Source organism: Antrostomus carolinensis, unplaced genomic scaffold (genome assembly GCF_000700745.2).
Source record: "Antrostomus carolinensis isolate BGI_N321 unplaced genomic scaffold, ASM70074v2 scaffold28356, whole genome shotgun sequence".
Classification (NCBI taxonomy): Eukaryota; Metazoa; Chordata; class Aves; order Caprimulgiformes; family Caprimulgidae; genus Antrostomus; species Antrostomus carolinensis.
This window is the reverse complement of record NW_010321590.1, coordinates 1-15,056: the sequence shown is the minus strand read 5'-3', so window position 1 is coordinate 15,056 and position 15,056 is coordinate 1. Positions and strand designations below refer to the sequence as shown.

Here is a 15,056-nt window from a genome sequence, read left to right as displayed (position 1 = left end):
CCAGGTCCCTCTCTGCAGGGCTGCTCTCCAATTTGAGTGTGAACATTGTGTGATCTATAGTCCAGAAGGAAAGTCCTGTTGCAATGTATATGACATTTCTGAGTCAACCATTGCACAAAGATATTTGCTTGTCTGAGGCATAGTGGGTTTTGACTTGAGCATGAAAACAGCATATCAGTATTTCCCATGGGATGGAAACACAATTTTCCAGTCATCTTGAGCTGCGGGTGACTGATTCAGAAAGTAAAAGATTAAAGAGATACAAATGATGGCATCAAGGAGAGAATGACAAAAGGTCTACCAAGAAGAGAACTGAGGGAATGCAGAGACAAGTGATGGAAAATGAGATAGCTTTATGAGCAGGCTACAGGAAGCCTCAAGACAAAACTGAACCCACCGATTTCTGACAGAAAACTGTGGTCAGGATGTGGCTACTGTGGTGGTGTGGAACAGGCATATGCTCCAAGACCTTGGCTTTATCCCCCAGCTGGTTTGGGGCACAGCAGTGCATTGGTTGTGAACCTTTCTGCTGTGACAGAACCAGCATGAGTACCCACTGCAGTAGAGTGCTTGTCCTTGAGACCTGAGCAGAAGAGGCTGGGAGTTTGACTGTGGGAATACATATGTATATTGTTCAATATGGTGTAGTGCCAGGTTGCCACACCAAACTGGCATCGTTTACGTGTGATATCTGACCGTAGGAAAGTATCAGTGATGTTCTTGACCAGATCTCTGTTCAAGCAACAGCTGCATGGGTTTACACCAAAATTCCCCACTGAGAACCATATATATTTTGATTTGAAAGCTTTTGGGTAGCATGGAGTTCTGCTTTTTTTTGGTGTGAACCAGAAAACAATGTGTTGGGATGATGGTGCTGTCTCAGCTTTACCAATGGACCACTGCCCTTTCGCCAAAAAGGAGCTATCAATTTGTATGATGTGGTTTATTAAAAAGTCTATATAGCTGTAGAGTAGTGTAAGTTATTAGGTGCCTCTTTAGTTCACTGTATCTGTGAAAGCAGGAAACAAACCTCACGTGTTTTTGATCTCTTGCAATAGGATGGTTGCCCTTTTTGTTCTATAACAGAAGAGGAATTAACCTTCAAGAAATTACAAGCACACAAGGCTTAGGAATAATTTCTTTGTCAAATATTTGATGAAGTCTAGATCCTTAATTTCCCTGTACATGCTGTTACCTTGATTTTTAATTTTTTTTTCCCAGAAAGTGTTGTAATGCATGCATGTTTGCTTTTCCAAAACCTTTTTTTCATCTTCTGCAGGGAAGTCTATGAAGCAGCAGTAAGAGGTGTGTAGCTGGCTTTGTGCTAGCTAGCTGAGCACCAACAGCGAGCAGCTAGAGCTGCCTCTAAAATGGCATCAGAGATCCTGGATTTTCAAAGTTTGTAAACAGCAGTGGTTTTTCATTTTCAAACCACTTTTTTTTTCTTTACTTTCTTCAGTAGAAGAATGATACTTGATGTAGGGTCTTGTTTAGAATTTCTGTTTTCAAAAGAAACAGAGGTTTTAATAAATGTTCTCTTTGAAGGGATTTGCAGAACCGTTTGTGACTCCGTGCCACTTTCTTTGCCTCCACTTTCTGCAGTGCCAAATCCTTCTGCTAAAAAGATGGCTCAGACCTGGGCAGTTCTGGCTGCGCTTCTTTTCTTGATAATCCATCTGGTCAAAGGGTCAGGTAAGTGAGAAAGATCCCAAACTACATGCAGCACTTGTTGGTTATTCTGGATTTCCAACTCACCAGTGCACTGAAACTTCATGGTTCACCAGGGGAAATGTTGCTTATTGTTTAATGTGAATGCAAAGAGTGATGTCACTTCGGCTGGCAAAATAAGTGTGAGTGGCACAGGCTGATATATCTGATAGGAATCTGACACAGATCCATCTGTTCAACTGGGACCATATCAGGAGAGATATGATTTCTGGTAGGAAAGGGATCTACATATGTCCCTTACTAAATACACCTTGTGAACTACTGCACCAAGTGATCTTGGGTTTTAACCTTCTTACAGGTGTATGTTCCACTGCTATCCCTGTTTTTTCTTGCACTTTAACCAAAACACCTGATTCCATAACAATTTTTTTTTTTTAAGTAGTTTCCTTTCCCTTAAGGGTGAATCTTGCCCTCCCTATCACTTCTTCAAAGCCTATATAAAAATGATAGAAATCTGTTGCCTAAAAAAAAAAAAGATGGAAGACTTGCAGCTCATCAACATGCATCACACACCTGCACAGTGCTCACGGTGGAAAGGCACCATCTCCACCACACTGCCAGACTTCAAAGAGTGACATCAAGAAGCTGGACTGGAAATTGAATACTACTTAGACGTGTCTGCAGACAACAATGTGTCCCCAGGTGTGCCAGTACAGTAGGGAAGTAGAAATTTTAGTGTGATGAACCCAAGAGTTTCCTATGCTTTGATGATGGTTGTAGCGTCATTTTTAATGTATATTTTTTTTCTTCTTAAGTAGCTTACAACATGGTAAGTGTGGAAGCCGGTCATGAGGCTGTGTTGAGTTGCCCTTACGTCTCCAAGATGTCTTTGCTCATGGTGACGTGGAAGATGAAATGCAGCACTTGCTGCTTGTTGGCCTACAGAAGGGATCACAATGAGACAAGGAGGTTAAACTGCAGTGAGAGGATAATGTGGAAATATTCACCTGATGATGACCCTGCTCTTTGTATTTACCCTGTGAGCCTTGGTGATGAGGGAAATTACACCTGTGAAATTGCCAGCAGTGAAGGGAATTTTCTATTTTTCTCTTCTTTGACTGTGATAGGTAAGACACACCTTGTGGTTTTGGGTTTTTGGGGTTTTTTTTTTTGGTGTGTATGTAAATAAAAATGATTCGATTTAGTGGTAAATGACCAAATTCATTCTGGATGCATAATTAAATTGAAAATAAAGAGATAAACTAATTTAGTCTGGCTATTTGGAGAGGGGAGGGGGAAAAGCATAAGGAGTTATGCAATAGGACTTGGCTGTTCTGTGGAGAAATAATCTGGGGGTTTTGGTGTTTGTTTTTTTAACTTCTGCCTCATGAACAGGGGAGGTTTTAAAATGCACAAATCCAACAATCTGCGTAGTTTCTGAGAGAGTTCTTCGGGTGCAACATGAGGTTCACACCATGAATGTTCATACAACCAGGAGGATACACTCTTGGTTAAATCAATGCAAACAGAAGGTATCAAATAAATACTGGTGCTATAAACTGAGCAAGAGGATGCAGAACCAAAATTCACAATGAGGTCAATGTGTGTTTTGTCTGGGGAAGAGCTGGATAGGAAGGAAGCAGAAGTTTCAGGACAGTCTCTGGAAATATTTCACTTTTCCAGAAATACTGAAAGCTGTCTATAAGTGTGTATCACTAAAATAAAAATGAAATTAGTCTATTTTCAATATAGGCGGTAACAAAATATTAGGAAACACGATGGATACATCAAATAATCTTTTTCAGATAGTCTGGTAAACTATCTCTAGGTTTCCATAAGTTTAAAAACAAAATATTGGAGAAGATTTTGTGTTCTGGCCACATTAATTAAACCTTCTGAATATAACTAAAAATTATGGGAAATGAATTTTAGAACTCTATCATTGCTATTATTACTTTTTGTCATGATTTTTTTTGTTCTGCCCTGCAGGGTCTTTCTGATAATGGCTTAGGCATTGTCCCAGCCTTTGCCTGTTTTGTCAAATGCAGAATATGAGTTGTTGGGCTTTAGGCAGAATGATCCTGTCTGATTCCTCCTTTATTTCCCTACTATCAAATTCTTGATTCTGTTTACCCAATCTCCTGAAAATTTTAGCTGGAGCTTCAGCAAGCTGGGTTTTCTTCAGTATGTGCACTGCCGTATTTATAGATCTTTATTTAATCCCCCCTTCTCTGCCATCCCATCTTCCCCTGTTACTATTGTAGTCACCTTTTGGAAAACACGAGGAAGCAGTACTTTTAGGTGCAGCTAGCTAGTTTTGGAGATATTCAACTTGAACTTTTTGATGTATTTTTTTTTCCTCTAAAGATTGTTGGTGCTAATATTCCAAATTATTTAAAAAAAATCTCTTGAATTGGTCATGCAAACTAAAAAAATACCACCCATTTTTCAGTTTCTCAGTTGGTGATTTTATACTGAACTGGAAATAATGGTTGTAGCCTTTTTCTTTTTTTCTTTTCTTCTTCTGTAGTCCCTCCTACGGTGACTCTGACCTGTGACAAGAGCAGGGTGGCTGTCTGTCAAGCATCTGCTGGAAAGCCAGCTGCTGACATCTCCTGGATCCCTGCAAGTAATGACAGCACCGAGGAAGAAGTCCATCATCCAGATGGAACAGTGACCAGAGTGAGCTACATAGGCTGGGTCAACAACACGCTTCCCACTGTCACCTGCCTGGTTACCCACCCAGCTATGAACCAGACTCTGTCCCTAGACCTGTCATGTAAAGAACATTGTTCTGTAATTGCTCTTCATCGTGCTCTTGGGCTTCTTTCTGCTGTTCAATGCAGCTGTTCCCATGGAATGCCAGGGCTCTGCTGAATGTTCAGTGGGGTTATAAACCAAAGTCCTAGTGCATGGTGATAGAGAAATTAATAGATTGTTGATAGAGACTTCTCATCTGTGTCTCTCAGCTCATTTGAGCTGTGAGGGTGGAGGATTAGCTTTCTCCTCTGGTTAAGGTAGGTGTTAACATCACATAGTGAGTGGTTACTGATTTCTAGCTCTGTAACTAGCTTTCTTTTTTCATCTCTCAGGCGCTTTCCCCAGGCTTCCCTATCTCCTGATAGGAGGATCCGCAAGTGTTGCTGTTGTCAGTGGTGTGACTTTGTGCTTGATTTTCAGGTGCAGAGGTAAGTAATTTGATAAACCTGAAATGTATCACAATTCCATTGCTGCCTATGTGCAGGTACGAGGGGATGAGAGTGGAGTGGGAGGTCAGGATTGAGGAAAATGTCCATATACAATGTATACACCTTTTGGAAAAATCTTAATAAACTAAGGGATGGAACAAGTCCAGAGTTCTATAAGAAGAATCCCGAGATTCAGACCATGTCCCTGAGGGCACATGTTGGCCAAATGCTTCTGGCATCTTGTCAGGCTTGGTGCCATGAGCACCTCCCTGGGCAGATAGGAGAGGAGAAAACATGCTCAGATGGTTTCCGAGGCCCAGCATGTTCCTGCAGAACTGAGGAAAAGTGCACCTGAGTCAGTTCAGTCCTTTCTCCCAGACTAATCAAAAATTTCAACGAAAGGAAAAATAAGACAATAGCATGATCAAGAACAGGACATAAAAAATTAAGAACTTAACCAATGAGTGTAACTGTATTTTGAAGAAAGTCTTTCAAGAACTGAGGGCAGCTCGAGGAGAACTCTAGACATCACAGCTGTGCACCTTGTCCCATCAAACCATTTTAATTCCCTGCCATCCTACTTCCAGCTTTCCGGTTGCGTCAGCTGGCACGTGGGTCGGCAGTACCATTTGCAGTAAGTGGGCTTTTCTGTTGTGCATATTTTGTGGGGTTTTTTTTGTGTATTCTTCACGAAAACATGCAATTTCCCGGCAATGTGTCTGCTCTGACAAAACTGTTTGTCTCTCTATGTGCTTGGAGGGAGGAATGAGGAATGGAGGGTGACAGAGCCCTGGGACAGGCTGCCCAGGGAGGGTGTGGAGTCTCCTTCTCCAGAGACATTCAAGACCCGCCTGGACGCCTTCCTGTGTGATCTCATTTAGGTTCCTGCTCTGGCAGGGGGATTGGACTGGATGATCTTTCGAGGTCCCTTCCAATCCCTAATATTCTGTGATTCTGTGGGAGGGTGTCTATTGCTTGGATGGCCCTATCTTCATGTTGTATTGGGTCTGGCTGAGATGGGGTTAATTTTCCCCATAGCAGCCCTTTTGTGTTAGTAGCTAGAAAGGCGTTGGTAACACACCAGTGTTTCGGTTACTGCTGAGCAATGCTCCCAGAGCATCAAGGCTGTTTCTCCCAACATTTCTAACACTCCCCCACCAGTGGGCTAGGGCTGAGGAAGATATTGGGAGGGGATATAGCCAGGACAGCTGACCCAAACTGACCAATGGGATATTCCACACCATATGACATCTGCTCAGAAATAAAAGCAAGAAGAACACAGGGGGAAGTGGGGGCATTCGTTATTTACAATGTTTGTCCACCAGAGCAACCGCTACACATACCGAAGCCCTGCTTCCCAGGAAATGGCCAGACATCGCCTGCTGATGGGAAGTAGAGAATAATTATTTTGTTCGTTTGCTTCTACGTGTGCAGCTTTGCTTTGTTTCTATTAACCTGCCTTTGTCTCGACCCACAAGTTTGGGTATTTTTCCATCTTATTTTCTCCCCTCCCCATCCTGCTGAGGAGGGGGGTGATAGAGCAGCTTGGTGGGCACCTGCCATTTAGCCAAGGTCAACCCACCACACATGTATTCAGAGTATCTGAGAAATTGCTTAAGCACTAGACCAAGAGTGGAGTAGTGTATTTCCTGCCTAAGAATTCTATAAATTAAATTTACAATGCCAATGGTTAAGCTGAATTTTAAATCTCCCCAAACTTAATGTTTTCACATTTCTGCATCACAGAGTAATCTTAACTCTGATTTTATGCTTCAGAACGTGTATTGCCCTTGATAGCAAAAACCTGCTCGATTAAAAACCATCTGAAAACAGACACCTGTTTTACAATGAGGGAAAAGGGTGTGCTTCCTTCTGCTCTATTAGGGCCAAACACAGCTAGGAAACTTTTATTTTTTAAGTTGCAGTCCAAACACTCAGCAGCTAAGAAACAGCAGTGATAAATCTGCCACCGCAACTTTTACTTCCTCTCTAATTCCAATGTGTTGTGATACATTTTTAACAGCATGATAATATGCTGCTCTTTCCTCAGGGCTTCTGCCTCATTTAATGCACATTGAAAGAACAATTGGTTAATATTTTGCTTTCTGCTCACGCTTAAATTAATGACTGTGTGCCTTGTTTGTTGCAAACTAGTCAAACAGTGCTCTGAAGTTAAATGATTCATTTCCTGATATGCTCTTCTATGGCATTCAGGACAAGTTGACTGACAGGAATGGGAGTTGCAGAGATCAAAGTTAAAAGTTTCCAGTAATTTTAGGTGCCTAAATTGGATTGCCTGTGGCCTGCCTTTTTTATTCTATTTATTTATTTATTTATTCAGATAAGTTAGTAATGTTCATTATCATCTATTTTGCTAAAAATACCAGCATTTCAAGATTTGTTTTCAATCACATTAAGAAAAAAAATAATTCAAAAGGCTGTCCTGTTTGGGAAGGCAGTTGCTACATCTCTCTATCAGTTCAGGTTTCATCCTCTGTGACCTATCCCTCTGCTCACAGACCTCAGAGAAATAACTTCACAGTTTTTTACTTTATTACTATAATTATTATCAAAAAATAGAAATAATTTCACAGTTTTTTACTTCACAAAAGTAATGTTGCCTACCAGGTTTCTTCTAGTTGTCTTTTTTTTTGTTTGGATTCTCTAGATATAATGGTTCCACAAAATTCTACCATGTGATATAATGGTACATGTTTTTCTTTATATTGCAGTCTAAGAACTTCAGGTCCACACCATCATGTGAGAAAAGAGATGTGGTCGACCCTCCTGTCTTATCAGAATGTATCTATCAGAACTACAATCCCAGATTTATAAATATGGACTACTAACAGTGTAGGCACAAGCAGTGTAATACCAGCTCAGCTACCAGCGATACCCAGTTACTGGAACTTGTACTTCAACCAACAAATCTCAGACCTTACCACATAGCAGGGCAAGCAGAACACTGAAAACTGCTCTACAAAAGCCTTTGTCTTTCCTGACCTGAAGACAGTGTGAGGGAGCAACCTCCTTCAGTAAATTATTTCTGTCTTTCTCTAAATATCAGTACAGCTCTTGAAATATTTGCAATTTTAAAGACTGAGTTGGAGAAATACATCTCTGAATTTTGTTTGAAAATGGACTCTGAGGTATGGGCTGTCTTACCTCAAATCAATAATTGACATTATTTCTGTGCCACAGTAACAGACTGTTGGTGAATATGAAGCACTTTTTTCCATTTTCACAACTGGATTCCCTTTGCAATTTTGTGGTGGAAACCAGGAAGTGACCCCAAAACATAGATGGAAAAAGAAACACATCCAGCAGAAACGCAGAAATAAAAAAGGGTTGTGTTTTTTTTCTGGGTAGATAGTTACATGTGGCAGATGACACTGGTGTTGTCAATTTTGTTTATTTTTTATTTTTTAAATGTATCTCTTTTCTAATTAAACTTTCTGTTTGCATTGATAATGGAAGAAAAAAAAAGCCAATTTGAAATTGCGCTTGATATGGAAATGGCAACGGACTCATTTTAAAATAAACGTGCAAATATTTACCTAAATGATTTCTGGGGCTATTTGGATAAATGTTTATTGACCAGTTTCTTAGAAGCTGAGAACAGAAGTGTTAAGCTGTGAAAAATGCAGGTGGTGTGCTTGGTTAAAAAAAACCCCAACCAAACAAAACCCTAATCAAACTATTTATTTCTTCTCATCCTCATGCCCCAAGCTGACATCTTGACTCCCCCCCAGGACTGGTTGTTAATTTCAGTTTTTATTAATCAGATTTGTCAAACCTTCCAAACACTAATGCAGCAGTAAGTATACTCAGATGTGTGTTTTCAATGGCCTTTGCCTGTTTGTTGCTGGAGGAAGTCATCTGTGCTCCTCCAATGTTCTTGGGCATGAGGATCTCCCTGAACCTTCTAATTACAGGTCACTTTATCACTTCTAAATAGACATGGGTGATGGGTATCTACTGACATTGCTCCAGCCTTTCATTTTAGTCAGGAAGGCATGAAGAATCAATTCATGTATATGAAAGAGAAACCATGGACAAAACCCCTGAAATCTTTTCTATGTTATATTTATCATCTCTGAATTAGACAACCTCCTCTTCTGTGCAAATCAATCAGCCAGATGCAGAACAGTGTGCTTAGTATGTAACTGTCTTGTACTCACTTCATCTCGTGTGAGAGAGGAGTGTTGTGTGGGGAAAAAGATGAGTGAGCCAACTACTGAAAAGCTCTGGCCTGGCTGCTCACCTTTATCTTCAACTTGCTTGAAATATTCAAATCAGGAAGATGAGGATTGAAGAACAGCAGTTAGTGTATTATTAAGGTTGCTTCTTTAATTGGGCAAGTGAGTGCCTGCAGAGCTATGATACCTTCATGAGCACTGCCTGCTTCCAGGTCTGAATCTCTACCAGCTGCACCTCCTATCGCATTCTTTATTATTGTCATTCCTATGTAATCAACAGTGGTCACCTATTTCATGGTGCTATATATAGAAAAAATAAAAAATGTACACTTATATGTATATTTCTCTGTGTGTGTGTGAAGCTGTGAATATATGCAGAAAAAATTATGTTTTTTTTCCTTAAGAAATTAATTTCTTCATAATTTCCCATCAACAGAACATCTCATTCTATATAAATGTTGTGAAAGACCTTATTAGACAGATAGACGTGAGGGATAAAATTAAAAGTTGCTGTGGAAACCATAACCTGAAAGAAGTCTTTCTTTTGTGCACTCAAAATCCCAGTCTTTGTCTTCTATGAGAATACTGTTTGCATATCATTTCTTTCTTTGGGAAAAAGAATCTGAATTGCAGATATACAAATGGAAATCCCATCTGACTGTGACTGTAAAGTGCATCTCAGACTGATGGAATTTTTCCTTTTTTTTTTTGTTTCCTGTGAGTATTTTAAGCCCCTTTCTCGTCCTGGTATCAGTCTGGTGTAAGGCAGAAAAAAATGTCATGCCTGGTGGTCATTGCTGCCCATCTATGACCAGCTGCAGCAATTTGTTGGACCTGTTGATCTTGCTGCCTTCACTGGAGTTAGCTGCGATGGAGGAAACAGCTTGGGGTAGGGTACAGAGGAGGGAAGAAGAAAGACTAAAGAAGATGCTAAGGCATGGAGGAAATGTTTTGCAAAGCAGAAAACATTCTTTAGCTCTCAGCTGCAGCTGTCATCATCCCTCTATGGCACGTTCTTAGAAACTCACATTTCAAATATGCCTTGTCAAATAAGCAAAAAAGCGACTTGAGCTCTGTTTGTACCAAGCACTTGGGTACAGAGAGCCTTGATCACACTAAAGCTGGCATCCATGTTCTATCCTTGAGGTTCTTCTGTAGCTGTTATTTTCTGTAGTCATCTGTTGGTGGATGGATTCACATAATGTTAGCCTGGGTCAGGAATGTGCTTTTGAAAAGAAACTCCTGAGGGTTCGTGCTTGTTGTGCTGGGTTCATGCTGTCAAACAGCCTTGGAGCACACGCAAAACACTGCATCTTCTCTGATGGAGCTGAAGCAGAATATGCACCTTGGGGGTACACCTAATGCTCTCCAGCTGCTAACAGGAGTTCAGTTCACAGGATCAGACTGTGATTAACCCAAAATAAAATTCCCCCAACCCATGCTGTGCTCTGTCAAACCACTCCTGCTGAGCTACACAGCTGATGAGATAAACATAGCTTTTGTTAAACAAGCTCTTCCTGCAGTGTGAATTTTTTTTTTAAATCTATTTTATATGCAAGAAATAACTTGAGCATCAGTTCCAAAAAGGCACTGAAAAATGCCGATTTGCAGTGCTCGTGTATTGAAGATCTTTCTTGATGATTACACAAATGATGTACATGGAAAAGATGGGGCCAAATATCGAGTATGCTCCTGTGATGTGCCTTTCTGTCTAGGAAAAATCATTACAGACTGATTCTTCTGGTAACCTGCTAACCCTGCATTGCTCGACAAGAACCCATAGGAGCCATGTCTGCATGCAGGCGTTGTCACCAGCTAAGCTTCTTATTTTCTTCACAAACACTGAAATACCACAGAGAATGATGTAATGCCAACCAGTACAATTATTTGCAAATGCATGAGTCCCATTCGATATATATATATATATAATCTGGCAGAGAATTTCTACTATTATCACACAACAGCTTGCATTTTAAAAGCCATTGTGCTTAAGTGCAAACTGAGAATTAGCATATCTGCAAAAGAGAGAAAAAAAAGAAGGGGGCAAAAAGCCAAATGCTTAGAATACATCTACTAGGTACAACGTCAAGACCAGTCCCAGCTCTGGAGTTCATACTCAGCAAACATTTTTTATACAGACACTATCTGATAAGCAGGTAATTGTTTTGCCCTCCCAGTTTTAGTGCTATCGATGTAAAGCTCAGCTCTGGTAGAATTCGATTGAATTTACTCTGAGCTGATACCTGAATGCCTATATGCTGCCTTAGAATTTGAAGAAGGTGTTGGCTGTGAAACAAGCTAGCCCAGACATTGTGAAATCCATCTCTCTTTTAGGGACACAGGAGAAGTGACACCTGGAGATGGCTCTGGACTGTTCTAACTTTGTATGGTATTTTATAGGGTGATTCACAATTGTGATACTAAACAAGGACATTTTTATTTCAAAGATAAATACTAGGTGATTCTAGTTTCACCTCAATTTGTTTCATTCTCAAAACGATTGAAAAATCAGTGGACCTGGACAACACAGTTGCCAATGGCAAATTAAAAGAATCCCAATTGTACTATTTTTCTGAAGCCTTAGCCATGATTTTGAACAGTAAGGGTTAACAATAATGGTACTAGCTAAAAATATAAAATACCTATATAGTCTTCCAGAAAATCTCTATTCTAGATCCTGCATTTTTATGTCAAAGGAGCTCCCTTGCTTGTTGTCCGACTTCAATGTTTTACAGACTTTTAAAAATGCTATAATGAAGCCTGAGAAGAGAATAAGATAATGTCATAGTAAGTGAGGAGACTTGTATTCAATTCTTTGCTGCTGCTTTCTTTTGTAATCTCAGGCAAGTAGTTTTTCTCTCTCCCTCTCTCTCCTTTGATTCTTTATCTCTAACTGAGGACAATAGCACTTTCTTGTTTCTCCTGGAGATGCGTTATTTTAATCACTATAAAAGACAATGAAAAGCTCAGATGCTACAGCAAGAGGGATTGTGTTAAATAAAACAACTCAACAGAAGTAGGAAAAAACCTCTGAGGCTCCTAATGTTTAAGGCTGGATTGTTTAAATATTTCTCTCAGTTTGTTGTGCCCTCCATGAACATGGGAGGTGAGGATATCAGTAACATCTGCATCTCAGTGGGTTAAAGATCTGAACCCTGCTGCTGACTCAAACCTTGGTCTTGCCAATGCAAATGTCTTTTCAGCTGTTAATCTCTGATGTTGAAAAAGGCTGTAGAGAACCTACACACCTGTGAAATGGAAGAGTGGGATGAGCTTGATTTTGATTGATTGATTGATTGTTAAAATAGGAAATAAGGTACTTAATTAATTGTTCTTGTGCTGCTTGAGTTTTGTGTCTAGATTGTTACCAGGTGGCCTGGTCATGTATTTAACCAACTTAGGAAAAGAGATGAGTAGATAAGCAAGGAGATTGCACAGCGCATTGATTCCCCCATAGCTACAAAGGCTGTCCACAGAAGATGATAGCTGATACTTTAGGATTTGATGAACTTCAGGAAGAAATTTCCTACCTACCTCTGGACAAAACAACCACCTGCTAGAGAAAATTGCTGACTGATAGCACTGTCATTCAGATAAGTGCCTGGTTTATCCCCAGTTTCTTTTTCTTTAATCCCCTACCTACCTCTGGACAAAACAACCACCTGCCAGAGAAAACTGCTGACTGATAGCGCTGTCATTCAGATAAGTGCCCGGTTTATCCTCAGTTTCTTTTTCTTTAATCTCCATTTTCTTGAGGAGCACTCCTTAGTCTTTTAGGGACAGGGTAATATCTTTATTTCTCTACTTCGCTGGTTTATGCTTGAAAAAACACTCAAGGTTCTCAACTTTGCTTTCTTGGCACACTTGCAAAAGTGTGGAAAAACATGAATTTGTGGGCAGTGACTCTGCAAGTAGGAGCTATGCGATCTGTGAAGCCTCTCTGGGCAAAGCAGTGGGCCACCTGTGAAGAGGTGGGTGGTACCAATGTGAGGGGAGAGAAGAACATGATGATGGGGTTGGAGCAAGGAAAGCACCACAATGTGTGAGACATAGTATGGAAGGAGAAAATAGAAATACAACTCTAGAAGAGCAGGAAGAAATGATGTTCTTTTGCTGAGGACCTGAGAGCCAGCATGTTCCTGCATCATCCTTCTGCAGGGGCAGACAGAGGGGACAGTAGCTTAGTTGAACAGAGAGAGACCTGTTGGCAAGGTGCTCTCCCTAGGTGCTGGATTGTGGGTTTCACTCCTTTTGGTTGTGCTCCAAGCCACGTGCAGCAGTCTGGCTCACCATCAGTCTTAACTTCCTTTCCCAAGGCCTGGGGAAGCTGCTGTCCTTACCTGTTTTAGTTTATTAACTTACTTCATTTTACCTTAGGGCCTTTGAGAGATACCTTCTGTAATGTAGAGAAGACAGCTCATTTTACATCTGTGATCTCCTGCAATGCTGATTATCGAGTTTGAACTTCTTGCCTTTGTTTCAGCAATGAAACCGCAGGAGATACGTTTGAGCAAGGAGACCTCCTGTGTTAGAATGTTTGTCTGGGTATGTCATGTACTGGCAGAAAGAATTATGTTGGGATAGGGGAATAAGGGAAGGAGTTTACTTCATATTTGCTGATTATATGCTGAAATGTTGCAGGTAGAAAAAGTCCCTGTGGTGTTTCTGCATTAAACGAATGTTAAATATTGTGAAGAGTACTTATTTGGCAAAAAATCCTACCTGTGCTTTCCTGGGATACTGAATAGGGGAAGTGATAAGAGTCACCATCCCTGGAGGTCAAGAAATGTTGGATATGGTGGTGTTGGGTTGATGGTTGGACTGGATGATCTTAGAGGTCTTTTCCAACCTTAATGATTCTATGATGTGGTTTGCACCACCTTATGACCATGCTGAATGTAAAGTTACTGTTTGCACAGCTCACTAAACAACCTGACAGTGTGAGTTCATCACTATCTAAAACTAGCTTGTCTAAATATTTGTAATTACCCGAGTCCTACTTCCTTTACAGCAATATATCCCACAGCAGAAGGGAATGAGGTGGGATCACACTGCCACTGTGTATTCCCTCGGAAATGCAGCACAGATAACTCTAACTGGCTTCACACTTCTTAGGAAAGATCTGAAGTAATCTTTGGTTTGATTGTTTTTTTTTTACTCCCTCTTAGAATTCCAAAAAACTTGGAAAGAGAAAGAAATTTCCAGGTCTAGTGACTTTTTGTCTGGATGACAGTGAAAGAGAACATATGGGACAGAAAAAAGGGAGATGTTGACAAAAGCCCAGGAATCAGAAAATCTGTCATTTTTCCTTTTCACTTTGCAAAGCAGCTCAAGTGGTTCCTGTGCTGCCTGTATTAAATAAATAAATAAATAAATAAAAATCCAAGCTGCAAGTGAATTGTATAAACAGTTCTGGGTTCACTTTCCGTGTAAGAGGAAAGGAATGGGACAGCTGTCAGGGACCAAATAAAACACTTGAGTAGAAATCAATGATTAGGCAATGGAAGGGAGAAAATTCCTTAGCATGAAAAATGCCGGGGAAATTAGGAAGAGTCCTTTCTGCTCCTGAGTTCTCCTCTTGATTAGAAAACATCTGCCATCATGTATCCCTTATATTTGGTAATTCCTAAGTCTGGAAAGGATCATTTGTGACATTTTTGCTCTGTGTACACATATTTGTGTGGCCTATATGTGTTTCTTTTCCTACTTTTTTTGGTCTCAGTTGAGACTTTAAAGGTTCTCTGCTCAGTACCTGCAGTTTGCATTGTTTCTTTTCAGCAGCTGGGGTTTGGGTTCAGCTGGGATTTGTTATGAGAGAAACACTGAGAACATCCCAGTGTTTGCATTTGTGTCCCTGGGAGTGAAGGACTTTGTGTTTGGACTTTGTCTTGCTACAAGTGCAAGATCTAAGGGGGAGAGGAATATTTAAATTAATAAGCTAAATTAGCGTTTGGATATTCTAATGGGATATTTCATATCACATATGTTATTGTCAGGAGAT

At 40.3% G+C, this 15,056-nt stretch overlaps 1 protein-coding gene across 1 annotated transcript; it reads left to right on the top strand.

The window, feature by feature from the left end:
- The first annotated feature begins 1,625 nt into the window (after positions 1 to 1,625).
- On the top strand, positions 1,626 to 7,705 carry LOC104520064 (cell surface glycoprotein CD200 receptor 1-B). The gene is made up of 6 exons (XM_010169988.1): positions 1,626 to 1,692; positions 2,487 to 2,795; positions 4,199 to 4,447; positions 4,761 to 4,856; positions 5,444 to 5,490; positions 7,589 to 7,705. The coding sequence occupies exons 1-6, from the start codon at positions 1,626 to 1,628 to the stop codon at positions 7,703 to 7,705; spliced, it is 885 nt and encodes a 294-aa protein (XP_010168290.1).
- The last annotated feature ends 7,351 nt before the right edge of the window (positions 7,706 to 15,056 follow it).